Below are 27,742 nucleotides of genomic sequence, written 5' to 3' on the forward strand. Positions count from 1 at the left end.
GGGAAGAATTACAAAAAGACAGAGCTGCAGATTTTTCTTCTCAACTTTTTCACATTTAATCCTTTGTTTGGTTCATAAATGCTAGGGTCTAACTAGGATGCTACATCAGAGAGAGACATTCACATTTGGATAATGTAATGCAAAGAATACTAACAACTACAATCCTCCCCCCTCCAAACAGCTCCAGAGTACTTCCCACCTGACCTCAGCTTTGTAAAACAGGGATCTGGATTATTTGATTATTTGCTTTAAGCTGAATGTTTCTTTCTCTTTCTCCAGTAAGTCAGCATTCAGAGTTGTTATTTTTTTTGCCTTTTTCTTAATTAGTGGAAATCTCTGGATTTCACATGTACCAGAGACTTACTTGTGTGAAAAGGAAGCAAACCCAAATAGAGAGTTATGCCAAGGGTGGCTCGTGACTAGAGCATTTTTTTTTAAATTTATTTGGGTAGAAATTAGAGCGACTTGTTTGGAAAGCTTTGGCACAGTTTTTCCTCAACAATCTCACCTACACTCCAAATTATTGAAGATTCCTCAAAGCCAAGTTATATCTTGAGGCACCAAATAGAAATTGGAGGCCAAAACCATAAACCACATAATACACAGACTGCAGAAAACTCTATGGAAAATGGGGGGGGGGGGGGGGGGGCCTTTCACTTTTGTCTGAATATGTTTCTTATCAGAGAATATACTTTCAAATAGGCCAGGATTTTTCCTTTTAGCACTGGAGATCATATCCCTTTTTCTCCATCAAACGCTCCTTTAACACAGGGATTGTTCTAGATAGCGGCAGACGTAGGTCAGTATTTTCAAAAATAGGTGACTGAAGTTAGGAGCACTTTAAAATGGAGTTTAGATCCTGATTTTCAAAAGCTCCAAGCACCCAGCAGATCCAATTGGCTTCAAAGGGTGTCACTTCATAGGATGCTTGGGATGTGCTCAGCGTTCTTGAAAATCAGGCTGCCTATCTGGCATCCTAAACGGGGATTCATAAATTCAGTGTCAATTCCTACTGCACTGAAGATGACGCCACCTCTAGGACCTGTGTGTAGAGAGCTCAGTGACATTATAACTAACAAACTGGCTTTTGCCTTCTTCTTCCCACAGCAGAGTTTACAGAACTGCTAATAAAACCGGTGTCTGTCATGAAAACTGTCAGACTCTCAAGTCTACTAAGATAAGACTAATTTTCCTTCACGCTGTTGAGCGGGTCTGTAACAGCTCCCCAAATCCACCTAAATAACTGATGGCCTGCAAAGTTTCCTTACAGCGAGGTGTCCTGAGGTCCAGCTGGAATACAGCAGCCATTGCTACAAGATACTCTGACACAACAATCATTAAAGTACCAAAATCCAGGCTAGCACACTGTAATCCTCAGCCCTTCCGTAATGCCATCCTCCCACAATGGGGTGCCTCAAAACTTAGAGGCTACTGCCCGTGATCTGAGCGCCAAAATTAAGACCTCTGCCAATTAAGCCAGAAGAGAATAATTGTATTAGCAACTGATAGCAGCAGACAATTGTCCCACTAAAGGAGGATGACATCTACACATTAAAAGCATTTCCTCAAGGCAAACTCCTTCAGATTGCTGGATTTGGACCACGTTTTATGATTTATTCATTATGAAGAGCTTCTTCGCTCATGAACTTGCAGATGCCCAAAGCCTTTTTATAAGACAACTTTCAACTATTCCAGGCTTTAAAAAAAAAAAAAAAGAAAAAGAAAGAGAGACATTGACATAGTGATTCCACCTGTGGGTCACCCAGCAGCAACTTCTCCCCTTCTTCTCCTCCCCTTGATGACCCACAGCGAGAGTACAACACAGAGCTTTTGCCAGCACATGGCACGAGGGTCAGACCTGGAGGCTTCAGATGTGCACTGTTTCTCATGGTCCAGCTCCAAAAGAATTTGTACACCAGTGTAAAGGATTGCTGCTCCCTCCCGGTCTCCACAAATGCCTCGGTGTCTGCTACCTTCATGGGAATTACTGAAGCTTTCAAAAGAATGCAAAAATTGCTAATCCCCTGGTGCAAGTGACTTCAGCCTTGACAGACCTTTTCCTAGTCACAGATAAAACTGAAGGATTCAGCCATAAAGGATTAGGAGTGGTGTCACCTAGAATTAAGTCACTGGCCTTGAACTGTGTTTATGTTCAGCCCTGTCAACAGCCAGTTTCACCATCCTAAAAACAAGGTTTATTGAGTTTCCTTAAAAATACATATATATCTTGATTTCCTGAGTAGGTTTAAAGGTCTAGACAATTCACGTTATATTGCTTTATAGTTTCCATTTTTTACTACACTTCAGTGCGCTAAAAACCATCAACCTGACAAACAGTCTGAGGAGCCTCCAACAACTTCTTTTCGCAACTATTCGCAGGACATTTCTATGTAGACAACAAAGGCAGAGAAATAAAATAAACCCCTTGGATAGCTCTTTTCCCATTGCATCTATTTTAAATACCACAGACTCTAAAGGACCGGCCATGTAGAGAATAGGCAGCTCTGTGCCTAGCCAGTTGTTAGTTCCCAGCAAGTCTAGATACAATATCTGTCCTACTTTGTTACCCTGCTATTCCCCCATAAACCCCAACAATTGGTCCCTAAATGAAGCATGCTTAAAGTTAGAAGTCTGTAGCCTTTCAGTTACCAGCTGTTGCAAGTATCTGGGGGCAAGAGCAAATAACCCTTGTACCTTAACGGGTTGACTTGATTCACAAAACACGCCCACGACTGCCCAGAGCGGGTTGAAAATCTTATGAGGGTCCTAAGCACAGAGTGCCACTGATCCTCTGCCTGGCAATACCTACCAGAATTTGGGAGTATTGGACAAGGCTGGCCTTGATGTAAGCACTGCATGCTAAGAGTTGAAGAGGAATTTATGCAGCAGAAGCTAGCCCAGATTTACACACATTAGGTTATAGCGAGGAAAACAGTCTTGCAAAAATGTGAAAGCAGAATAAAACAAAACCTTACCTAAGCCTCAAAAGACCTCAAGCACCAAAAAGGAGGAGGAGTGGTTAAGTCTCCACATCGTGCCACTGGAGGTACATCATGCTTCACATGTTGCATTTTATTCTGAGTCCTTCATGTCCTGGGGTCTCTGCCCAAAGATTTTGCCCCTTCCAGTCAATTAAGAGAAGGTACAAAATACCAGAGAAGTGGCATATACTAGCAATTATGATAAACAAAGTACATAACCAGCTACTTTCAAAGCAGATTTGGAAATGCCACTGGCTCACTTCATTCTGAGCACATTCCCAGGGAGAATGTCAGGTCACATAACTCCTTCGTTATCTTTACACAGAGGATCTCAAGTAAGCAGCAGCAGCCATCATAAAAATACTAACATTTCTTTTGGGGGAAAACAAATACAGAAGAAAAACACACCATCTCTCTTAATAAAAGAGCCAGTTAGCACTTCAAAGATTACCGCGTGGTCTGTAAATAGCACCGTCAGTACACCGGGGAATCAAGCTCCTCTTGGTTTAATGACATCCCGAGTTACTCCAACAGGGGTAGCAATGTCACAGGCCTTCCCCATGACACAAAGCTACATCGTGCGTTCTTTTAGAGCACACTCTTTGCATTTTATTTCCCTCGATGCCTTAAAAATGCCAAGAACTGCAGTAGCATAAAAGCAGCATTTCATCCTAGCCTCAGACAGAGCACTGCTCTCCTCCGGGCAGCGCACACCCGTTAACACCCACTTTGTGCACACCATGACGGGGAGTGTTGGGAAGAAAGTTGCAGGGATCCTGCATGGTTGTGAAGAACCTCCTCCCACACTTCTCCCTCATCCACAGACAGTGTCATGGATTTACAGTTTAACAGCACCTTAATGGCTTAGATATAAGTGGCTACATTGGTAGGCATTTAATTGTAGTGATGCAAAGATCTGATGGCTGGGTGCTCTCCTTTGCCTGTCCATGTGAAACACAAGACACTGCATTCAGTTACGTGGCAACTGCCCACAGGTACCTCTGAGGTATCCGACATCCCCCACAAAATCTGTGCTTCGTGTGTTTAAGCAGCTCTCCCCGGTGCTTTATAGGAATGGAGAGAGGGAAGGATGGAGGGAGGGAGGGAGCTGTTTTGTTTTAAATCTCATTTGCAGTTGTATAGCTAAAGCTTGGAGATTAATAATAAAAGTGCATATGTGACAATGCAGAAACAAATGCTGCTCCATGTCAAAAGCAAAGCAAGACGCGATTTTATTTTTCTGTTAATTAACCAGCCTTTCATCTCAACTGCTCTGATCTGTAAATAAAGCTCACGAGCTGGTTTCAAACAAGTCTAGGAATTAGGCGATGAAACAAAACAAACTAAACCAAAACGCTCCAACCCAACAGTCTCTTAACACTGGTTAGCTAATTATGTTGGCCTTTGTTCAGGGGGCCCTGAACAGAACTTTCTAATTGAAACAGATGAAAAGCAACAGCGCTCTGGCACCGGCCTAAAGGGTGAGCGCGACCAGCTACCAAAGGCTCCCGAACGCTGCCAAGAGCCAAGGGGCATCCCTGAATATTCTGAGAAAGAAGGGTGGGAAAGGAAGGACAGGGGGAAGGATGGAAGGGAGGATGGACAGACAGAAGGAAGGGAGGGAAGAAAGAACAAACCACCGATCCCCGACACTGGTATTACATCCGCCCGCAGCTATGCTGAGCCTCTGAGGATTTGCTTTCCGAGCTCCTTATTGAAATTGTTCAGGTCCTTAACTGATCTCCTGGGGGGTGAATCAGGGGGAGCCAGGAGGGGGGTTGAAAAGCCTTAAGCTAATTAAGCAAGGCTGAGACATGCTTGATGAGATGGGAAAAACACGAGGCTTTTGAAAGGGTGAAAAATCTCCAACCATCTGGTAGTGGCATTGCAGGGAGAAGAAAGAGAAAGGACAAAGGGGCAGCTCTCTGCGGCGAGGAGGTACAGGACTCCTTTAATTACTGGGTCACCGAGACCACTACTGCTCCGAATGCCAGTGAAAGCCTGCAAAACAAGCTTAGGAGGCTCAGCAAAAACAACAGCTCTTAGCAAGGAAAGCATCCGCAAGAAAGTGAATCAGAGCGGTTTTCCCTGAGAGACGTCTGCTAATTAGAAGTGATAGGTAATGGATGGGGGCAGCAAGGCCCCCGGATCGCAGAGAGACTTTTCCCGGCGACCTCCCTACCTCTCCCCTCCAATTTGCTGTTCTCCAAGGCCCTGCAGATGGTGCTCTGTTTAAATTAATACCACCCTGCCAGCCAGAAGGAAGCTTCTGTTGTACTTGGCAATCCAGGTGAACAGCCTGCATTTAGGTTTCAGAATGAATGCCCCAGGTGTTTCATCAATATGGCACGCAGCTTATGTGCTCCAGCCTCTTCAGGCCCGGTTACGACTCATCTGTGTTTTCCCATCTCCAAGACTGGCTAGAGAAAATCACAGCATTCAGAGGGCAAACTTCGCACACCGGAGCACGATCTGAGCTATCTCTGTACTAAATGGCTTTGTCAGCCATGAGCTGCAAAAGCGCCAGGGCACTCCAAATGAAGAGCCCTCCCCTGCCTTCTCCTCTCAGATGAGCTGGATGGGGCTACGGCAGACTACAGGTGCAGGCTAGCAAAGAGCAAGCTGCTTTTGACACCAGAAGCTGTGACCAAACCTGTGCCAAAAAAGAGTTAGCACTTCGCTAACTCTTGCCTTGGGATGCGACGATGTGCAGCTGATTTCTTTCCCTCCCACACATGCATTCTTCTCCAATTATTTCGGCCATGCGCTGTGATCCAGTCTGATTCACGAGCTGCACAAGAGAAAGCTATATGCATCCTTGGGTGGGAGACCTCATTAACACATGAAAGCAGTACTGATAATCTAACGCGTCACACAGCACTGCTGTCTCCAAGATCAGATAGAAAACCCAGGCCCTGACTACCTGCGGCCATTAAATATGCTGCAGCAGTTTTGATAAGAACAAATGGTGTTAGCCCTGCTCTTTGGCCAAATCTCAACACGCATTTTTCTCCCCTAGGTTCTCCTTGAAGGTTCATTTGGAAAGAGTTGCTGTGTCTTAAACTGTCACATTTTTATTCAGTACTGTTAAACATTGGCTGCATTTAATGCCAGAGGGAACGGTTTCACAAGCAGATACTGTAATCTCTGTATATATCAGTTTCTAAGATAACTTTGGTTCCTTTAGATAGGTACCGGATATATACGTACTTATCATCTGCTTTTCATGCTCGCATACTTCAAGAGCCAGCTGGAGCTGCAAGCAGAAACACATCCAGAAAATCTATTCCCCTCTACCTCCTATGTAAGGCTGGAAGCAGGCATGATTAGAAATATTCTTTGAGGATTTTTTCCTTTTTCTTCCTTTCCATTTTTGAGCAAGCTTGCTAGCATTGCAGGACCAGAAGATTCAAAACTAAACTAAAAGAGCACCTGAACTTCTGGACACCATCCTGAAAAGCAGCTCTATTCCAGCTGGCCCTCGATGCTGTGGAGTGCTGTGGGGTTACTGAGCCATCCATCCAGCGTGGACACTGGTTTGTGCAAGCAGATCAGGGATGAGACAAGCATCAACAAAAACAGCAATTGCATAAAGTGACCATAATAGCTGTACTCGCTATGCGCTGGGTAGTTATTGCTTTGGCAGAAGGAGAGATGAGACAGACAAAACCACAGAGGATGACAGTTTTGGCACTCTGAGACCAGAGGGGGAGTTGTTATCTACAGTCACGTAAGAGGAACTGGAAAAGATCTGCTGTCCGTTGGAGGAGGCCAGAGAAAATGAGAGGACAACTCTAGCCTCTGTCAGAGACCCGACTTTGTAGGCTGATGAAACCAGGCAGAGATGAGTTCCAGACATTCACAGGAAGGACTGGGTGTGCTGGCAGGGACAAGGCCAAGAAGTTGTGGACCCATGAGGTGAGAAGCCAAGAGGAAGGGACAGCGACTGAACTGCAATGAGAGCACAGCAGCCACTCAAAGCTCCTGGCCACGAGCATCCAACTGCAAGCAAGGGAGAGGGACAGTGACGGTGCTCACTGTTGGCCTCATACCCTGCTGAGCAGGCTGGAAACAAACCCGCTTTTGAGTCCCTCTCCATGCTGGAAGGACTCAATCCCTGACCCTTGTGTCCCAGAGATCCCTGCAAGGCAGCCATGGGAGAAAGCCCCTTCCACCCTTGCCTTGCATGATGGGCTGCTGTCAGTGAATGCTGTCTAAGATAGAGTCCTTTCGACGCTCAGGGAGAAGCGCAACGACAAGCAGCACAGCTGTTCTACACCTGAAAGAGCAAGTCCTGCTCAGTTTTCTGTCCTCTCCGGACTGGTGGCTGGATCTTTGGCTGACAGAGGTGCCACGCTCGGGTACCTGCACCCCAGAGAGGGAGAGATGCTAAGACATGCCTTGCTGACTGCCTCCCCGGTTAGTCCGTGAGCTTCTCTGCTAATCTTCCTCGTTGCCTGGACAGCTGGAAGAATCAGGCAATTTAATTTCCTTGAATCGAGCTGCTGGAGTTAGATACCGATTTTTCAGCACAGTGACATCTTATTTTGAAGCACCTGAGGTATCTCCATTTGTGCCCATTTGATGTTTTTGTGCTACGTTTCAGGCTGACAGACTATACAAACACACCCAGAGAATGTGTTTTAACTGATGAAATACCTTGTAACCATGATAGGATTTGGCCACAAATCAGGATTCTCATTTTTTTCCAGCCACTGAGATGGTGACTTTGCCGTGCTGACCCCCTAACTATATACCATTGTTAGCTGTAACCAGGGGGCACTGAGAAAAGATTATTGACTTTTTCTTCTCAGAATCCAGAACATAGTTTAACTGATTTTCAGTCCAGGTAAGAAAGGTAGAGCCTGTAAGCAACTGCTTATTTCCTCCGCCGAGAAAATGCTGAACGTGTAAACATGCCGTCTTTCAAGGGCTGTCAAGTAATGTAAGTATCAAGTGTTTTTTGACAGGATGCTGTAAATGGAATAAAGGAGGTTTTGGCCTCTGTGGTAGCTATGATTGCTGGCAGAGCTATGCCCTTCACACTCGTGATTGAGGGAAAAAACAAACAAACCAGGCTACACATCCACTCTACGGAATAATGAGACAAAAGGCTTATGTGTCCCAACATTTCAAGCTAAGGATCCTGCACCAGTGGAACAATAATGAAGGGCTTTTTGCGGTTGAAATTTGCCAGCTGAGGAAAGTGATGGATTTTCAAACTTAGGATAGAAAGCACAAGGAAAATCTGAATCTGGAAAAAAAATAAATGCTTGAGGAAAGAACAGTGTTAATCGGGTAGTGACTGATTTGGGCATCCCAGCAAATGTAAGGGAAAGTAAAAGACAATGCTATTCCGTACTCTTTGTACTTTGCCTGGACCTCTCAAACAGAAAACGGGTTGCTTTTGCCATTTCCCACAGACTGTCTACAGCTGCAACCTGAAGCACATCATCCAGAACACCTTTTTTGCCGCACTGGTTTAATTGCAGATTAAAATGCGTTCACAGCACACAGCAGTGCTCCAGGAAAGGGTCTTTGGAGCTCACAGAAGACTCAAAAAAGGACAAGCTGAACTTTCCATAAGGTAAAGGGAAGTCCCAAACAGCTGCAATCCCACACCAATATGTTGAGGCACCACTATGGCACGATTAAGGTATGGGTGCAGCCACAGAGATGTAGGAGGAGAGATCAAAAGCTAGCTTCCTCCCTGGCAGATAATTCACAGCAACGAGACTCTGGGTCAGCTCGGGCTGCTGGGCTAACACCAGGGGCCAGGTATAGCAGCAGTGACCTCAAGCTCATCTGGAGGTGAAGTTTGATGAAAGCCAACCAAGTGCAGGAAAACTCTTCCAGATGGTGAGATCTGCTTGAGAGAACACTCACCTGCTGACTGCATTAGGAAAAGGTGAGGGCAGAGAAAGCCTGCTGCCTAAAAATTATGGGTAACAAGCACACAAAGGAAGAGGATATGTAGGGGTAGGAGGAAATGATAACGCTTTGAGATATGAATAATATCATATGGGATTTTTCCTGCTCTGGCCAGCAGTAGTGAGAGGCAGATTTACTCTCAGTCTGGGTCAGGCCCTATCACTGCAGTCTCCACTTGACAAGCTGTAGGCATATCTTCCCCCTGCTGGTGTAATAGTCCCTCCTTGTACAGCACCAGCCTTCCTCCCCAAGCACCAGGAGCAAGGGCACCAGGGCACCTAGGAAGCCAGTGTACCTCCCTGGCAGAGCCAGTGTCGTGCAGAGGAAAAACACAGATCAGAGCTGAATCAAAAAGAAGGTCTCCTGACCCAGCCAATAGTGTGAAAAATGGTTAAATGCCTCCCTTCTGATAATAGAACACAGGTAAACTACTCACCCACACCGCTGGGCACAACTACAGTGATAAAGCTACTGACACAGAAGAAGGGACAATACATCCACCCCCCTAAAACAAACAAGAATGTCCGAGGGAACCAGGGAACCTTTTCATCTCAGGAGATACGATGCTTTCTTTGATTTCATTCTCATTCTGTACTCAAAATGAAAATGAAAAAAAAAAAAAAAGCCCTCCCAGATCATCTCTTCCTACCCTCATTGCTAGTTTTTATTTTATTTTATTTTATTTTGCATAAACCAGCATAACAACCTGAGCAGCATGGTACGTTCTGCTTGCTGTACATTATATACAACGTAAAGCATGGGGAAGCACAGAATTTCCAAAAGCCATCTCAGTTGGATCTTGTGTACATCCTGTCACGGACAAACTTTATTAAAGGTCAGAGTCCAAAATGAATCGTTACATAACAAAATTAAGCCTCCTGTTGTAGCACGCAGGGCACGGGAACCTAACATTTGTTCCCGAGAGATCAAATTCTTACTTGCATACCTCCACTGCACTGAAACAGCCTGGTGGATCTATTCTACTTAATCCTGAAATTCCTATTGCTGCAAATGGGAATGAAACCCACTGCCCAGACTGAGCCCTCTGGAGCTGTATATTACATTTAAAACAACGGTACCGTTTCTCTGAAAGTGCTACACCTCATTTCCAGATGCATCATTAACTATGATGCCATCTGTAAAACCACAGGCCTTGGTCAGCGAGCTCTCCTTTTTCACTTACGTTACAGGAAAAAGTTTCTAGGGTGTCGAAATCTCTCCTGTGTTCCTTTTGCTTGTCACTCGGATGCCATTTGATATGATTTGAAAGAGATACGTCCTTCATTTGCATAAGGTAGCCCTGCTTCTCTGGAGATTTGAGCTAAAACCAAGGACTAGCAGACTTGAAAACCACATGAAATATGCATTATCTTTCCAGTTTTCATACACGACAATGGCATTATCAGCCTCTTAAAGCCCTTTAAGCCTTGTATGTCAAAAGTACAAAACATGCAACATCATGTAATAATATTATAAACATATGAGGACTTAGAATGACTTCACAGCACCTGCTTTTCAGTGGAATTTTATGACTTTATATTAATTTGTCGTTCTTACCATGAAAATAAAATGTAAACGGCACTTCAAAAATATGCCATTAGAAATATCCAGTTTCTCCTCCAGCTTCTCAGAGGATTTAATCTTTTCTCTTTTTATTTTCTGTATACGGAAGAGTTCTAAAATTATTTTATTAGATTTAACGCTGAATGTGTTTCAGTTCAGTACTGTAACATGAGTTAATTAAACCAAACAAAGGCCACACTGCCAATGCTTTCAGAAGGAACAAAGAGATGATATTTTTAAATGAAATAAAAATTGCCAATTCATAATAGTATTTCTATTCTGATTACTGAAAATGACATGAAGAAAGCAATCAAATACACACAGTAAACCTTAAACACTATCATTGCTAAAGCGGTCCATTTTCTTGTTTCTTTTTTCTTTCCTGTTGCCTTTTTGTCTTGTACCCTGCCATCACGCCTGATAACATAAAGCGACCGTGACAGCAGGCAAAATGTTTAAGCTGAAAAATTCCTTACGTTTTCCACTTTTTCTTAGAAGAGCACCCAGAAAAAATATATCATTTGTAACTGAAAGAGATGAAAAATAATTAAAACTTAAAACTGATCTTGCACCACCTGTTCAGGCTAGTACCTGATATATGGAGAGCAATGAAAAGAAACAGATTCCTTCTGTGGCAGGAAAAAAAAAAGAAAAAAAAGACTTCTTTCCCCCCAGGAGATTGAAATCAATATCTGGAGCAGAATACTGACAGTATAATAACCACCCCATCCTGCAAGTACACAGTACTGCTCAGTACGGCCCAGGCAGCACCCTTCGGGAAGGCTCATAGGGGTCTGCTTCCCGCTTGCAGCCTCTCAGAGGAGGGAAGGAACATCAGAACATCATTTGGAGCACTGTGTGCTGCCCGATGTGGTGCAGCTCTTCTGCTGCACCAGACGGTCCTTAGGAAATGAAAAAAAATAAAAATAAATAAAAAAAAAAAAGAAAGCCATCACACTGCTGGTCACGACAGCCTGCGAGTGACACTTCCTCCTACTGATCGTGCTGATCCTTCAGCATCACTGAAGCGACTGTTCTTAGCACCCAGTCTCGGAGCCTGGAGACCTCCCAGTTCAGCACTGACAAAGCCACCGCAAATATAACCACAGGCACCAGAAAAAGCATTCCTTTCCCCCAAGCTGCAACACGCAAGAGGAGCACAGAAGATGCCCACGCAGAGCCATTCGCAGGCACGCCAGCCTCACCTGCATTCAGAGGCATTTAAACAAAGCCACCCCAACCCCAGAACCACGCAGAACATTTTATGTGCATTCATCACAATTGACATACTGTTTGCCAACTTAGAAAAGCCTGTGACCCCTCCCCTTCCAAAAGGAACCTCTGGCTAGGCTGAAAGGTTTCTTTTCCCTGCCTACAGTTATGGCCCTTGCTCAAGATTTTACACTTTGAGTTTTTGTAAAGTTCCCCAGAAAACGAACACATGTAAAAAGGGAGAGTTCTTAAACCCCAAAGATATCACCCTGGATGAAGGCACTTTTTTGGTGTTCCAGTGACAATCTGGTTACCGCATACCTCCAACTAATTCCAGTGACATTCTTTGCAACAGTCTGCTATCTCTAGCTCAGCTTTAGACACGTGAGTTTAAATACCAGTTCACAATTTTCTACTTCCCCAGAACAATCAGCGTTTCTGCAAAGGGCCCAAAGGTGTACTTTTTTTTTTTTTTCTCATGGCCATCTACCAATGCATGTTAGAAGCAGATTTTTAAGATATATTCCAAATTTATGGTCAGACTTATTCTGCAACAGCACATAAAATGTCATCTGACCCATTCAGTGTGGGTCATTATCAAAGACCTGTGCACTGTGTATTTGAATCAGAATACTTATTCCTTTCTTTTTCAGGGAACCTGAATAAAAGGAGTTGGAGCCTCTAAACTATCTCTTCAGCAGCCACCACGCTCCAAATATCTCTGCATTCTTGTCTCCCCAGGCAAAACAAAGTATGTCTTTTTAAGGATGCATACAGAAGATTATTAACATCTCTCTCTCTCTCTTTTTTTTTTTTTCTTCTAAGATGTCCCATCCATCTCCACTTGAAGCTGAGAAGTTTGGTTAAGAAATAAAAGGCAGTTATGCTTGCCATGACTCAAGAATAAAGATGTCAGGTTCATCTCAAAAGATCTTTCTCAAGTACCTTGTTTCTCTATAACTACAATGTCACATCAGAGAAAGTAATTTCTTTTGACAATATTTGCAACTGTACCAATGCATGTAAAAATCATATAAACGCATGAAAATGAAACTGTAAAACATGGAGAGCTCTTCTCCCTGAAGTTTCTGAATATTTAATTCTCTCCAAGATCATGCTGTCAAACGATCTCTTTTGCTAAAGTACAGATGGATAACTACCTTGGAAATCCAGTTAAGTGAAGAACGGGTGGCATGGTCGCTACAAAGGTACCTATCTATTCATTTAACAAAGATGGTTGAACAAAGCCAGGCTTAGCTAAGCAAATGAGGCAGAATTCAAATTTACATTAAATGGCAGTGACCAAAGGCCTGGCACTGCAGGAAATCGTGTACATTGCACGTGATCTAAACCAGTTAACCTCCCTCTGGTCCCTTCCCAAGCCTGCCTTAGGATCACATGGGTCATGCACAACCAAGGTGGTTATTGCAGTCCCCTACACACAGCACTCAGAAAGGCTGGGGAGCAGCTACACACCGAAAGACTAATTGCATGGGCTGTGTCCTGCTCTTAAGCTAAATCCCTGGGCACTAATATCTTTTTCATAGGCATTAATTACAGCGCTTTGATGCTTGATTGTGCTTCAGCAATAACCTGCTTCTGTGTTTCGGGACTTGTCCAGAGGAAAATAAACATATTCTTTTCCCAGGGAGGATGCCGCCCAGCCACACATCTGGGGCATGAACCAGCCTATCACCAAAACCATGCAGAAGTGGCAGAATAGCTTCACCACTTTCCTCTTGCCCACTGCCACCAGGTCAGGGTTTCTCCCACAGCTCTGGTGGTCAGAACAAAGCTGTGAAATGAGTTGATGTGAAAATTGCTTCTTAGGGGGAAAAGAATGCCAAGCCAAGCCCAAGTAATCCTACAAACAGCAGCATAGGACAAAATTTTTTAGTCTAAATACAGAAGATGATCAAACAGAGAAACAGAACTTGAAGGGAGAGGAGGCTTCGAGTAGCAAATGGCTACATATTCGGACATGCTGGAAATTGTCTCCTAGAAAAATTGAGCTGAGCAAAACTGCAGCTAAATGTTGAACACGTGATCATTACAGCATGACAGGACTACTTCTAGGTGGACGTATAAAGGGGCTGCCAAGCGGTGTATTAACAACACGTACACTTCCCTAGTCAGCAACTAGGTCAGCGATCACCACTGACTCTGCTTTTTAATAAAGGGATTTGAGAATATTCCCTAATCTTATAAGAAACACATATTTTCATTATTCTTTTGTGAACTAGAATGGGTGCGTTATAGTAGTTGGAAAATAACAGAAAAGGCATCTTAGCTGGTCTTTTTTCTTCAGGTGCTCCCTAATAACATATAACTTCAAGTTACAGTAGGAAAATAGGGAATAATTGGCACACGCTGTATTTTATTACTGATTTTGGAAAAAGCCGCACCAGGTTTTTATGAAACACACACAGTGCTTTACAATGTTACATTCTTCAGGGTAATCTGGCTTACTTCATTCTGCTGGCAATGGAGCAGTTAAATTGCTAAAACTTGGATTCTTCAAGTCCCAGAACGGCGCCCCAGAACCTGGGGAGCGCCAGGATCCACGGCTCCTCGGTAAAACTACAGGCTATGGAGTCACCCTGGAGCTGTGAAGCCACGTGGGCTATGTAAGAAAGGACCCTGCAAGCCCTAAAATCCCCAACACCACATGGATGAGCTGATCAGCCGCACACCTACAGTTTGTCAGAAGTTTGTGAGAACTGAGACACGCCTCTAAACCATCAAGAAACAGACTTTTTTTTTTTTTTTCCCCAAGGAAAACCAGATCACTGAAAAAAAAAAATCTAGCAGGCTTCAAAGCCACCATCAGTAACTAGGCAGAAATTTAGCTTTAGGTTGGGAAAGGGACTTTGATCTTTGTTGGCAATTTAGTGGATTCCACAGCTCCAGTGCTGGGGACAGCACAGGTCACAGTGGACTCCCATTCATCTAATGGCTCCCGGTGAGACAGAGAGAGCAGAGAGGCAGTTACGTGATACCCCTCGCTCCAGGATGAGCTCGGTAACACAACAGGAAAAAATCAGATGTAGAACAGAGAGAGCAGATAGCTACAGATCAGTAGTTGCTACGCAAGGCTGTGCATGTAGAGCTAATACAGGTCAAAACCACCATTGTGACACCTAGGATTCAGTTTTATGACCGGATTTCTATTTAATGGGAACTGCAGCCCCACATCAGCTTTTTTCCAAGTGTTCTTATGCAAAAATATGCTGGTTTATTGTACACCAAATGTACTGTGGATGCTGCTGGAAAACAATTTCAAAGAATTAGGTTATGTGATAGCACTTGGGTTACCTGAAATGTTGTTATATCTCTGTTTTATGCCCCGTAATCTCTTCCTATTAAAAAGAGACTCTCTTTGGGAAGTATGTATTATTTTATCAGCTTGAACTTCAGCTGATTTTCTGTTTTTTCAGCTCCTTGTCCAGATTTACCTTGCATCGTGGCAAACTTTCAAATCTCACATGGCTGACAATGTGCCCACAGAATGGGAAGCATCTGACAAGAATAGCTCTGAAGGTTCCCCTGTATGTTCTTGTGGGTGTAAGAATGAAACAATGCAAGGGAAAGACTTAACTTCATTTTGTTTTCAAAACCAAACCAAACAACAACAACAAACCCACCACAACACAACAAAAACCAAACCAATTTATTTTCTCTGACACAAAGCCAGTATGTTCAGAAAAAGCTAAACACAGTATCCGTGGAGTTACCTAAGTGCCATTACCCCGCACGTAGACTCAGCACAGCATCTCCTCCTATTAAGGAGCTGATCGAAAGCTCACTTAAATCAATGAGAGTCTTTCTATGAGCTTCAGTAAGCTTTGGATCAGACTGATCTTGTTCAAGAGCAATACCTGAGCCCCCTTGGAGGAACACGTTCCACAATGTTTGGAAAGAACCTTTTACTTAGTACCTGAGCCTTTTAATTCAGGGGCAGGAAAAGGAAAAGTGCCAAGAACAACCCTTTTCTGACATTACCTTCTTTTCTTTAATGTTGCATATTTTAATAGTAGGTAGAACAGATGGTGAAATACAATCTCTCCACTGAGAACTAAATGACAGCCACTAGCTGTAGGGGACACTCAAGTATTAAAGGGAAGGAAATGCACAAATAATGAAAGTACATTTTGTCCAACTTGCTTTTGATGAGGCATAAAATAAAATGTAAATAATTTCTATTAGAAGGAAATTAACATAATGACTTTGGTATTTGCAATCAGAGTGAGCTCATATTACATAACCTGGATTTGCAATTGAAGTAGAGCAATACCATATACCTGGATTTGAAGTAAGGATTACATGAATTCTGTTTTCACTGTCAGTAATATGGCACAAACCCGATACTATTAACATGACTGATAATAAAGAGATGTGATTAGTCTTAATTTGGCTAGGCAATTAAAAAAAAAAAAAAAAGAGCAGAAATACTGGTTAGCTGTATATGAACAGAAGTTCTATTAACTGGGGTTTGCTGTGAAGAAAAGTGTCAATATTACTAACACACATTTGCAATTAAGTTGCTGTCAAAGTGGCTAGGAAAAGGAGTTCATAATTAGGACAATGCAGTTAGTATTGACCTGAATTTTCAGTAAAAATCATGTCTGGGTTTTATTTTGGAACTATAAAATTAATCTCCGTGTTCTGCGGAAGACAACCATATAATTATTAACTTGCAGTGACTTTACAATTAGAGAATTATTTACATAACATGTTCTTTTTACATAACCACATGGCTGTTACAAATGGTGAACTGAATGTAATGCTCCCAGAAGAGTATCCAACACAGAAAATTAAACTTCTAAGTTTCTTTACAAAAGCATTACTAAGGATTTAAATACTTTACTCTCGGAAAAAAAAAAATCCTGCTTCAGCAAGACCCTGTGCTCCCGCTCCAAATATTGGTTTCTTTATTAGAATTACTGGTTTCAGTTAATTACCTAAATCTCTATTAATGGCCTCACAATTCATTTGCATGCCTATTTATAGTAAATATTCTTGATGCTTCTAGTGAATGTGATCAAGAGGATACTTAAATGAACAGAAATTGGTTGTTTAATCAGCACATTAATACCAAAAAATAATGAGAAGTATGCTTGTTTTAAATAACTTTAGAATCTGATTGTACACTTTCTTGCACTTATATTCCTACATGACTGCACATCCAGTATATCAAAACAACACTCAAAGATATGGAAGTTGGTGTGTTGTTGTTTTTTTTTTTTCAATAAATCCCTCTACACGTGCTATTACCATGTTTCCTGACAAGCAGAAGAAAAGCAGAATGTGAGCCCAGCAGAATTCCCTATCTCATTCTATTTTTTTAAGCAACCTTACCTTCCTCTTCTTCTACTTGTGCTCCTCCTCCTCCTTCTTTTTCTTTTTCCTCTGCATTGGGAATCAAAGGTTTCTCCTCTTCTGTTGTGTCTTCTTGGTTCAACAATGGCTCTGAATAAATTTGATAAAAAGATGAACACTAAGACTTTTCAGAATGTACATTGTATAAAAGGATTAACATACACTAGAGAGATTACCATTAAAAACACTGGAAAAGGAAAAGGATCCTTTCCCTCAAGAGCACAGATACACTATCTATCTCGGGGAAATGCAAAGGGCAGTAGTTGAGAGCAAGGCCTCAACCCTCCAATATGCTGAGCTTTCTAGGATTGGGCACAAAAAAGCCTCCCATGACTAGCTTGAAGCATCATCCCTCACCAGGACTCATCACAAGCCCAGGGGCACAAGTACTCCAACGTTTTACTGGTCAGCGGACAGAGCATTCTGTGCTCTGAACTTACAGGGCTCCAGCACTCAGTGAGAGGAACAAAACACACAGTGTTCACTTCTTTCTCTAATGGAAGCAGTCGTTAAAAAGCCATCCGATGTCACTGAGAACCCACAGCTACTCCCCTGCTCTGGGCTGAAGTCAGGGTTACCAGAAGATGATTCAGCTCCACAGTTTTGTTCTTGGAAGCACGGAAAACAAAAGGGAATTTCAACACTACTGCTCAGATCTGAGCAATAACAGTGTGATGCATATGCAGTACCTTCTATCTCCATGCAGGAGCTTTGGGAATCTGCCCCAGTTTTCATCTCCTCCTCTGCAGCACCATCCTGCTGTCCTGTTAGCACGACAGATTGAAAATGACATCAGTGCGAGGGCTGCATGCATGCAGTAGCAGGTTTGGCAGGCACGGCACGAACCTAACATGCTGCATCGAACTCTTCAGCCATGAAATGCCTTTTGCTATTAAATGAACAATGTTAGAACTATTTCATATATGAAAATACCACCTACTAAGCATTAAGGATGTTCAACGTCTGGTCACAACTGACCTGGAACCAATTTTTTTTTTTCCTTTGTTTGTAGGTCAGCCTCTACACACTGGTTCTCATAGGAGCTGTTGCAAAGCACCCCCGCTTGCTGGTCAGCTTATCAGAAGGAACAGAATCACCCCACAGGCTTTTAGAATGATGATGGGAGGGAAAACAAAAAATGGAAAGGAAGGAAAAGACAACAACAACAATGCTATGCCCTCTGGATCAATATGGTTAGAAGCCCACGCACTTGGAGATGTGTCTTTGCCAGCAACGCCAACAATTACTGCACCAGGCCTGTGTGGCATGGGACCTCTGCTTGCTGACAGCATTTTCCTGAGGCAGCAGAGGTCAGGCTGAAACCCACTGGATGCTGTAACTGGAGGAACTAAGGCTCCCAACTGGTTCATTATCTGTGTCTCAAAGAATGTTGAGAGAAAACTTTACCTTCGGCTTGATCTTGCTTGCACCCCATAGGATGTGCTGGGTCACTCTCCTGCGCGCCTTTGGAGTCTTTCAGGGAGTCTGAGGAAACAGCAAACACACAAACACATGTCCTGCAGCGGTTTTTGTGCTGGAAAAGTCCAGCTGTTTCCTCAGACACTGGTGGCCCCTTAGGTGCGAGGTTCATACTTGGCATTCTGATACTCGGACAGCACTTCCTGCTGCTTCACCACAGACTCGCACACTACAAAAGCATACTCGTGGGTCTCAATTATTCAAACCGATTTCTGAAGCCGTACACTTATTGAGCAGCTTCTGGCCTGCGGTACAAACCTTAGACAAGGAGTTGTCAAGGAAGGATATGTAAGAAAAATGAGAAGTGCTACTGAGACTTTTATTTCTAATGAAATGAGTGTCACAAAGCTAGGAGAAACACAGTGGACCACCTACTTAATAAATAGAATGACTTTTTTAAAAAAAATAATAATAACAATACCAGTGCTTTTCGTGGCTGTATTTTCCCTAGCTTGACAAACATTAAGTCCTATAAATCCCACTGCAAATCCTGGCCTCATTTCACTAGATGACAGAACTCCCAAGGCTGTTATCATGGCCAAGACTGCTTTTGCTTTCAGGGAGACTAGCAAATGAAGCGCCCAAAGCCATACTCTGAACCAGTAGCACAGTGAGGTTTTAAATCAGACAGTATAAATCCAGCCCCTACACTCTATCTGTGGTCTTCGTATACACCGGGCATTAATTTTTGTGTGTCAAACAACATTTTCTGACCAGAGCCACTCCCTAGTGATCTATGGCACGCAAAGACCTACAGCGCATGACAATAAATTACTTTATGACAGTTCTGTCATGGCACTACTTCTAGAGGGTCCCTTTCTATCACATGGCAGAGCAGATCTTACAACATACCAAAGGATGCCTGGGTAAAACTCTCTTCTTGAAACTTGCCAAGAATAATCTCTGATGGATAAGCAAGAAAGCTGGGTTGTTAACATCTGATCCAAATTTAATAATCTGTAGAAAAGGTATGCAGTGAAAGTGTGTGGCTTTAATTAACTGCAAATAATCCCCCAAGGCAAATATTTAATTACCTGCACAGCTTCTTACTTCTCTCATGGCATGACAATAAGTTTATAAATCCAAGTTTGAAAGCAGAATATCTCACTGATGTACAATTTGCTAAAATTTGCCCTTGCTGCACTTTTTTTTCTACCCTACTGTGGACTTAAAATGCTGAGCACTGCTATCAGCTGGGCCACTGTGCTGGCCCTTTCATACTAGGATGCCACATCATGCTATGAGTTACAAGGGATTACCCTATCAGCCTGAATCAGTGCAAAAATAAATTAGAATCTCGTCAAATTGCAAGTTTAATCAAAAAGCAAGTTGAAGGACCTCTTGGTCTTCAATGGGAAAGGCACTAAAAATCTTCAGGGAATTTGTCAACATCTAAAACAAACTTTAAATGCATCGAGTGAAATTCTGGCTTCACTGAAGTCTTTGACAAAGCCTGCGGGATATCAAGCAAGCCAAGGTTTGTACCATCCCTAGCCCTCTATTCTGAATTCATATAATCTTTTTTTGGTATGATTTAGTTGCATGTTTGCAAATGGTACTTTACTGACTGACACGGACTCAGAAGTCCTCTTCCTTAAGTACCTTGCAGCGAGGGCCCTTCAAAGAGCCAAAAGTGTGATATTACCTGCTGGGGGTGGGAGAGGTGCACACTCCTCTGTCCCATATGGTTCTTAGAGACATCTTATCCAGTGCTGATTGCATAGTACTTCATACTGCCAGACCTGTGCCTTTAATCTCAGTCCATAGGTGCCACCTTTCCTCCCAGAATGAGGAATGACTCCAATTTCATGCAAAAATCAATCTGCAGCATCAGAGGAACAATTACGCGCCTTGGTCAATAGCAACAAATGGAGTTTAAGGAGCCTTGTGCTTCGCTGATGTATGTGCCCCCTCACATTGCTTTTCGTCGTGCAGCACCAAATAGCTTATGGCAAACTACAGTTCTTGTGCAGCATGAGGAGTTGTCTGCACTTCCATCCCTGGGCACAGCTGGAAGTCTGACCCTACTGCTGTGCTCAGTGCCAGCGTTAGGCACCACAGCAACAGACCATCCGTGCTGTTTGGCCCGTCTTCAGACATTCCCGTACCTGGCTGCGCACAGTTTATTCTTATGGGATTGCAATTTAATGTTGAACTTTCATTTTGGATGTAAAGAGTTTCCTAATTGTTCCAGGGTTCGAGAAAGCATTTCAGTTGCACAGGATTCAAAATTATTCCAGGCAACATAAAATGTTCATTTTGCACGTGTTCTTTTTTGTCAAGCATGTTTCCGAAAAAAGCAGAACACGGGCAGGAGCTGCTGCCTCGTTGAAGGAGCCTGCGGTTCCTATTTCAGCAGGAGAGATCAGTAGCTGCATTAGCATGTAGATTCTGAGTTTCAAAATCTTTAAGGTCAAGACCATATCAAAGATTTCTTCTTTTCAAATGCAAATAGTAGATCAAATATTCAAGCCAAAAGGTCCAAAGACAGATTTACTTTTAGGATTAACAAGAATAAAATAAAGCAAAGGAATAAACCCAGATTTATGAAGAAAATCTCAGGCAGGCAAGAGTGAAAAATTTAAGATTAAATGCACGGGTCAATAAAAGCTGGTCCCAAATTGGATATGAGGCAAGAACGCTGCATCTGTTTCAGTTGGCAAGCAGTGGTGGGAATCCCACAAATGCTGACTAAATACAAGTTTCTCTTTGAAAGTTTTCAGTAGAGTAGCAGTATTGCTCAGGAAGAGGTGGTCTTTTGTGCTGACTTAGCCCTCTGGAGCCATACAGAACTGGGCTTAGGCCAGTACGATAGTCCTAAAAGACCCCATGTCCGCACAAACTCTGGACATCCCTACAGCCTTCATTCATCACCAAATGGCTAGGAACTAACTCCGATTTTTTAAATGGTATAAAGCAGTGGTATAAATGGTATCAAGCAGTGTCATTCATCTCCTAACACAGCTATTCACCTGTCAAGTTGCACCAGAGAACCCTAGTGAGGGTATCATTTCTCAGCAAAGTATGCTTATTTTTTTGGTGATGTACATGGGGCACCATTTGCTTTGGGGCTGTAAAGGGTCAGCATTCCACCAGGCGGGACTGAAAGTAAGCAGTGCTTCTGATACTGCATTGTAGCACGGTTCCTGGTGTCATCACTGATCACAAACAAATGAACCAAGCACGACATTTAGTGACATAAATAAATCGAAGATAGGCCACTTTAATCTACTGCACATAAAGCAATGAAGTGCTTGTGAACATCTGAGCGTAAAACCCATGAATTCCTTCAAACCTGCTTTTACCTGGTGGCTGCTTTACCTGCAGTGGCAGTATCCACGTAAGGAGGCTCACTCTGACCCCGCTTGCTCTGCACCCCTCCGTTGTATTGAAACAACTATCTCGTGGGGTTGTGTGGCTACACAGACATGGGAATTAACCCCAGCCTTTAAAAACTCTTGGAGAAAATATTTGGACATTAACTAAGAGGGTCAGAATACTCACCACACATATTACTGTTCTAATACACCAACTGCATGTTGAACTCAACTCCAAGAAAACTGTGTAGCTTGCAATAAGCTATCAATCCTACCCTTCCTGCCAATAATCAAACACTATTTTGTATAAAGACTGCATAAACCCCACTGTTTTTCCATGTCATTTTTTTTTTTTGACTGTACAAAGCAACACTGCTCAAACAAAATTTTGCAAATGCTTAGGAAGAGGAGAAATGGTAAGATCTGAATGTTAAGTGGTTTTAATGATCTTTTAAAATTCACTTCCCCAGCTACTCTCTGTATGGCTTATTTACTGAGTCATTTCTAATGTGCAACACACCTGGGTCCTGCACACAGCATAGATAAATCACCACATTTTAGGGAGCTGTAAGACGATTAAAGAGGGAAAAAGCTGGCCATTATGAAAGAAGAAGGTTCAGTGCATTTTATTTTTTAAGCATGATACTGTGAAAAATGACTGGAATATTTCCAGAGTGAAAGAAATCAAGCAGGCGTCTAAAATTACAGGTAATGGTGTGCACGGAGGCTGCCACATGATTAGGGTATTCTTTTGCCTCATAAACCGAGGAAAATGTGTTAAAATGAAGTACTATAAAATGGTGATTTATAAGAAGTTAGGGAGATATTCTTGAGCTTTGACTTTAAAATGTTATTTTTATATCCACCAAGATTTCATTTTAATCTATCTTTATGACGGATTAGATTTATTTGAGCCCAAGTTTATACGGCTTGGTAAAACAGACCTTTTTAGGTGCAACAACCTGTAGAGAGATTTTTGCAAGTGTTCAGGTGATGCAGCAGGCACTTCATCTCCCCAGGTGGGGTCCAGCGGGTAACACTCCCACTCGCTCATGCTTCCAGCTGCCAGGAGGGCATCTCCTCTAACCTCCCCTTCTGTCCACAAGAGGCATTCAAGGTGCAGTTGGTAAGATAACCGGGCACCCTGCTGCTGCCGCCAGGGCAGGGCCCGTTGCGTGGGGCACTGGGTAAGGAAAACACTGAGAAAAACCTGGCAGTCTCAGTTAGACCCTTCCCAGGAGAAGGTGCTGCCCAGCTGAAGGTAGGAGAGAGGAGCTGCAAGGAGTAGGTGCTGGTCGGACTGACGGGAGCGCAGCTGGATGGCTTCGGGTCAGCTAATATTTAAAAATAAGTAGGATTTAAATAAACCAGCTAAGCAGATTAGTGTCAGCTGTTGCAGCTGCCTGTGCAGGCGAATGGTAAAGCAGAAATACCTCTTGAGTAGTTTATGGCCTTGACCCTGTCTGGATGCACAACGCTACAGATAGGTCAGATTGAAAGGAAAAGTGAGTAACCTGCATCACGTACAGCTCACACTGACCATTACCAGGGTGCTAAGAGAACAGGCATTTGGTGAGATGCTGATGGTTACATAGCTGGTTGAAAATAAAAACAAATGAATAACCCCCCACCACCACACCATTTAGCTTGCGTTAGCCAATTTGCTTTCATGGAAATCATTCTAACCAAGGGAGAGAAAAATGTTATCCTGGCAGCTGGCATGCGGAGCCACAGCTACGGTTGGGGGTGTTGAAACTCTTCCATTTAAAAAGGTTCTTTCTCAGTTACCTATAATTGAAATTTTTCAGGCTGAAATTTTCCAGGCCTAATCATAGCCCAAGGGTAAAGTAAAAACATTTCATTGGTGGCTGCTGAGCGCTCAGCACTTCTGAAAATCGGGTCATTCATTCAGATGTCTTAATATATACTTAAGAGCTGATTTTAAACACCTCTTTTTGAGCACACTGACCTTCCAGTCAGTCTACTTCAGCCACTCATCAATGTCTGATTTATGCCAATTTACCCAGCTCCCCTGGATTTGAAATGCTGTATCTTTCCGTTTATCCCTTCTCAATCATTTATGTCTTTAGGACACTGAGATTTTTCCATGGTGAGAACTACAGCTGGCCAAACAGGAATTATATATCCTGTATGTTTTACACGCAAGATACTTGCAGGCTTCTGGGTTGCACAAAGTGAGTTTTTAGGGCTCGGCTCTAGCCAAGGCATATACCTAATACAGTCTCTGACAACATAAACTCTCCAGCTGACTGAACCTGACTCCATTTCAGAGAATGTAGAAAAATAGTGACTTGCTTTAAATGGCACTCCCGCAGGAGCACAGACTTTGGTGAACACCTGGAAATAATTAATCGCTGCTTTATTTTTAAAATTAATTAGCATATGATTTAATTTAGTTGACCTTCAAATGAAAATTCAGTTCTTATGAGGTGCTAATGAATTAAAATCAGTGTATTGTGCACAGAAACTTTCCCATGATTACATAATGGGGAGTTCATTCTTTATCTGTGCTAAATCCATTTCCTTTTAAAACTTTTCTGCCAGAAAGCCCCATCATTAAGTCAGGTTAAACAATAATCGGTAGGACAGGTATATGAGAAGCAAAATGAAGAACACACGCTCTCTCACACAGCACTCGGTCCATTTAAAACGAGTTGGTAGTCCCAGCACAATCTTGTGTGGACAGGCATACCAGACTGAGCGCAGCCTGTCTGATACGTGTTTTATCTGCTGCATAAACATTAATGGCCTTAATCACTTTCTTCTGTCCTTCCACTCCATAAAGAGGAGCATCTCTAAGTTGAAATACGCTGTGTATAAAGGATCTACTTCCATATGCACAGTAATGAAGCACTACGAAGGTGCTGCCGAGAGGTGTCAGCTCTCTCCTCAAGAGCTAATAGATATGCATGCGAGTTTTCAAGGGTAAAATTGCAACATTTCTTTGCTCTATTTCCAGACAGTGGAAAGAGAAGCTTGGCACAGGCTGTAGTAAGAGGACACCTCCACAGCATAACATGAAACATCTTGATATTCTTGTAATATGACTATTCTGCTTTGTTTCCTGAGGACGGGGCACTCGGGAAGTTCTGTCTGTTCAAAGGCCATATGTGAACTGTGCCCACGTGAACTTTTTTTTCTGGACAGAATGTCTTATGAATGACAGGAAAGATAAGAGCACACAATAATGTGGGACATGTAATCCCACAGTAGATTTTCATTTTTCAGAGCTCCTCAAAGCATTATTCGTGCACCGTTCAGCACATTCTATTATGAGCTGTACTTCCCTTTTCCCATCCTTCCCCTTTCGTTTAAATAAATAAATAAAAGGATAAAGAAGGCTCCAGTTAAGAAAAAATATTAGAACTTCATGATAGCGGAGATGCATTTTCTTCAAATGCCCCTTGGAAGAGAAGAAAATTAACGCTTGAAAAAACTCCCAACAAGTTAAAGTGCTCTCCTGACTAGGAACATGTTCCTGAAGAGCGTGAGTTCCACTAGAGCATGAATTGGTGTGAGACCTACAGTTTTTTGCCATGGACCCTACCAAAAAGTGTTGAGCCGTGCTAATGTGGGACTGGTAGAACCTTCTTTGTGACAGTCTGCCGTTGGCAATATTCATTGAAAGCTATGATAAAAGTCAACACAGAAATCATTCTAACCAATGGAGAGAAAAAAATTTCACTGTATCTGGCCTGCCAAGCCACAGTGTTCAGGCTGAGAGACAGTGAGATCCGTTTTGAGCAGCCTCACGTTTTAGAACAGAAAAGAAGCATTTCAGTGTGCTCACTATTTTCTGATCCCAGAAATATGTGGGGGAAAAAAGGGAGTGGAAAAGTTACTAGCTGATGCTAATCCACGTCAAAATACTCATTTCTGTGCACTGGCATTAGAGAGACTGCTGAACTGCCACAGCAGGCTTGGAAACCTCCTATTCTGAGTGGTTTGAACCATGCATTTTGGAAGTTTGTAGCCCAGACTTCTTCACCACAAATCTTTTTCCATGGTAATTAGATGAAAGGAATAGAAAAACATAATTTCTTTGAATGCTTTACATCCAGGTCATTTAGTTGAAGATAAACTACAGAAATTAGTATGTTCCAGAACTTGGCAGGTTTTAGCTGTGTTAACTCAGTGGGCAAACAATTTGAAGGCTGAAATTTATTTCGGGAGCAGCAGGTGTTTTCAGAAATGCCAGGATTTTGTAAAAGTGCCATTTCCCAAGCAGTAGCAAGTGTTTTGTAACACCGGTGTTCAATGTTAAACCAACTCAACATCTGAAATCTGAAAAATTGAGAATATGCTAATGCAAATAAGGATTGAAACAATGGTCTGATGGATGAGGCAGTCTCGTTGTTCAAAACTCTTGGTTTTCCCTTAAGCAACTAGCAATCTAATTCTGAAACAGGCTTTCCTCCCCAGCATTCCTTCCTTTGTACTAGCATGACTTTACACACAAAATATATGGAGGAGAGTCTGTCTCATTCCTTTTCCCCTACTGGATGCTTTCTGTTTTATTTTTGAGGAGAAGTAGGACATCCAAGTAAAATGACCTTTTGGGCTTCTCAGGTCACCATCTCTTCTTCTGCCAGCCTCTTGAGAGAAGAGGAGAAAACATTATTCTCTTAGAATACTATAGGAAAAGCGAGAGGCATAACACAAAAACAGCTACTTTCCCGAGAAGAGGCAACTAATACAAAAGGTCAAAAAACTGGAGCATCAAAAACACACACAGAGATGGTCACTGAACAGCATATCAGAAGGAACGGGTGTCAGTCATGAGCAAGCACTCAAAGCACTAGCAAAACATTTGTATCTTTGGTAAAGACTGCAGACAACAAGAAATCCTAATCCAAAAACGCACTGTGGGCCCCACATTACACAGCATCAAAAAGCACATCCAATGGGTGATCACATAAATACAGTATACATAAAAAGGCCAAGTGTCAGTGAGAAAAGAGTGATGAGTGACAGGTAATTGCCAGCTATGGCTAGGGCTGAATCTATCAGTATTCCTGCCTTAAACTAGCCTTGCCATGACCTTAATCTGTGAAGATATCAATAGCAAAAGCCAGTACTCTGGCAAGGGTTTGAGGGCTTTTTTTCCACACAGTACCAATCAATCAGTTGAGAGAGCACTTAAATCAACCTGTGCAAGGCTTTGAACTCATAATCAGGTAAGTATGTGGGCTCTCTAGCATGTTCTTTTGGAACAAAAGGGCAAGATCTCACACCCCATCACACTTATCTAGAAAAATGAGAAGAGAGTTAAGCAGTGACACTGAATTAAACATTCAATCTTTTAAAATAAATAAGTTAATGGATGTTAATAATTATGTTATCTCAGTAAAATGCATTAAAATTTTCTATTAGGCTTTCTTGAAGGCTGTACTGATGGACTGCATTTATTATAGATAGCACAACTCCTGTTTTGAATTACCAGTAGCGAACATTTTATAAATCACCCAGGCTTTTTCCTGACACCCCCCTTTCACCCCCCCCAAATGCCAAAAACCATAGAGCGGCACAAGCAGTTAATAGCATGATATCATAACAGTATCAAAAACGGTAGGTCTGTGCGCTGGTTCCGATCTGTAAACCAACAACTCCACAGGAAAAATCTCAGCTTGAAACATTTAAATTAGATCATCTCTCTTTCTTGTTTCCTAAACTCCCTGTCATTTGGCCCCGTGACACTTTCAAATATTTATCACAAACTAAATGATCTGAGTGCCCAGCACAGTCTGCACAAGATAAACATTACCTTCTCCCTCTCAATTATGACTTCAACTCCTTCTGTCTCCTCTTGATGTGTTTATAGCTATTGTGTTTTTCTTTCTCCCCATCAGGAGAGCACTG

The 27,742-nt window shown here is 42.6% G+C and overlaps 1 protein-coding gene across 8 annotated transcripts in view; it reads right to left on the reverse strand.

Moving 5' to 3' along the window:
* MACROD2 (mono-ADP ribosylhydrolase 2) overlaps nt 1-27,742 on the reverse strand; it is an 862,160-nt gene that overhangs the window by 17,939 nt on the left and 816,479 nt on the right. For all 8 annotated transcript variants that reach the window (XM_027453320.3, XM_072035275.1, XM_027453322.3 and 5 more), the window contains 3 exons: nt 18,474-18,551; nt 17,756-17,830; nt 17,046-17,156 (listed from right to left, as the gene is read on the reverse strand). In XM_027453320.3, coding sequence (XP_027309121.2) covers nt 17,046-17,156; nt 17,756-17,830; nt 18,474-18,551 — 264 coding nt within the window. The remainder of the gene's footprint in view (nt 1-17,045; nt 17,157-17,755; nt 17,831-18,473; nt 18,552-27,742) is intronic.

This window comes from Anas platyrhynchos, chromosome 3 (assembly GCF_047663525.1).
Source record: "Anas platyrhynchos isolate ZD024472 breed Pekin duck chromosome 3, IASCAAS_PekinDuck_T2T, whole genome shotgun sequence".
Lineage (NCBI taxonomy): Eukaryota > Metazoa > Chordata > Aves > Anseriformes > Anatidae > Anas > Anas platyrhynchos.